Source organism: Penaeus monodon, chromosome 20 (genome assembly GCF_015228065.2).
Source record: "Penaeus monodon isolate SGIC_2016 chromosome 20, NSTDA_Pmon_1, whole genome shotgun sequence".
NCBI lineage: Eukaryota > Metazoa > Arthropoda > Malacostraca > Decapoda > Penaeidae > Penaeus > Penaeus monodon.
In genome coordinates this window covers 12,972,530-12,973,110 of record NC_051405.1, presented here as the reverse complement: position 1 = coordinate 12,973,110, position 581 = coordinate 12,972,530, and the positions used below count along the sequence as shown (strand labels likewise).

General features: G+C 46.1%; 1 protein-coding gene across 1 annotated transcript in view; it reads right to left on the bottom strand.

Annotated features, from left to right (window-relative positions):
* Nucleotides 1-581, bottom strand: part of LOC119585640 (EH domain-binding protein 1-like) — a gene marked incomplete in the record, with an annotated part of 320,960 nt that overhangs the window by 169,242 nt on the left and 151,137 nt on the right. Inside the window, 1 exon segment of the mRNA XM_037934314.1 lies at nt 396-581. Within this exon segment, the coding sequence (XP_037790242.1) occupies nt 396-581 (186 nt within the window).

The following is a 581-nucleotide window of genomic DNA, read 5'->3' as shown; positions in this document are numbered from 1 at the left end:
TTCCCTGTCTTCTCCTTATCAAGTTGTCCCTGTCCACCTGATCTGCTATCCCTTAAGTTCCGTCTGACTTACCTTCCTAAACTTTTCTCATTCTCTCTTTTCCTTACTTTCCCATTTTCCATCACTTCGCAGTGCAAACCATCAGCAGATCTCTCTCCCTTCCTTCCCATCCTCCTCCCTTTCGTTCAAATTAAAACTCCTCAACTCTTCTCACACGCCTTGATGGCTTACGAGTCCACTTCTCAACGTTTTCTATCCACCTTAAAACTAAGCGCATTCATAAGCGTCTTGCATACTTGGATCTTTTCTTACTAACCATACTACACTCAACAAATTATATAAACACAAAAATTCTTTGAATCAATCGCAAACAATATTCCAGTCGGTCTACTCACATGAGGTCAGGTCGGAAGTGGTGTATGATGGCACAAAAAGCGAGACCGTTCCTCCAAGAGGTGGTCATGTTAGTAATCTTGACCCCTTTGTAGCCGCGTGTCACGCACTGACACCACGACAGCAGATCCTGTCCCGGCGTGCAGCCTCCGCCCTCGTTTCCTGACACACCAAGGGTTTCCCTCCCC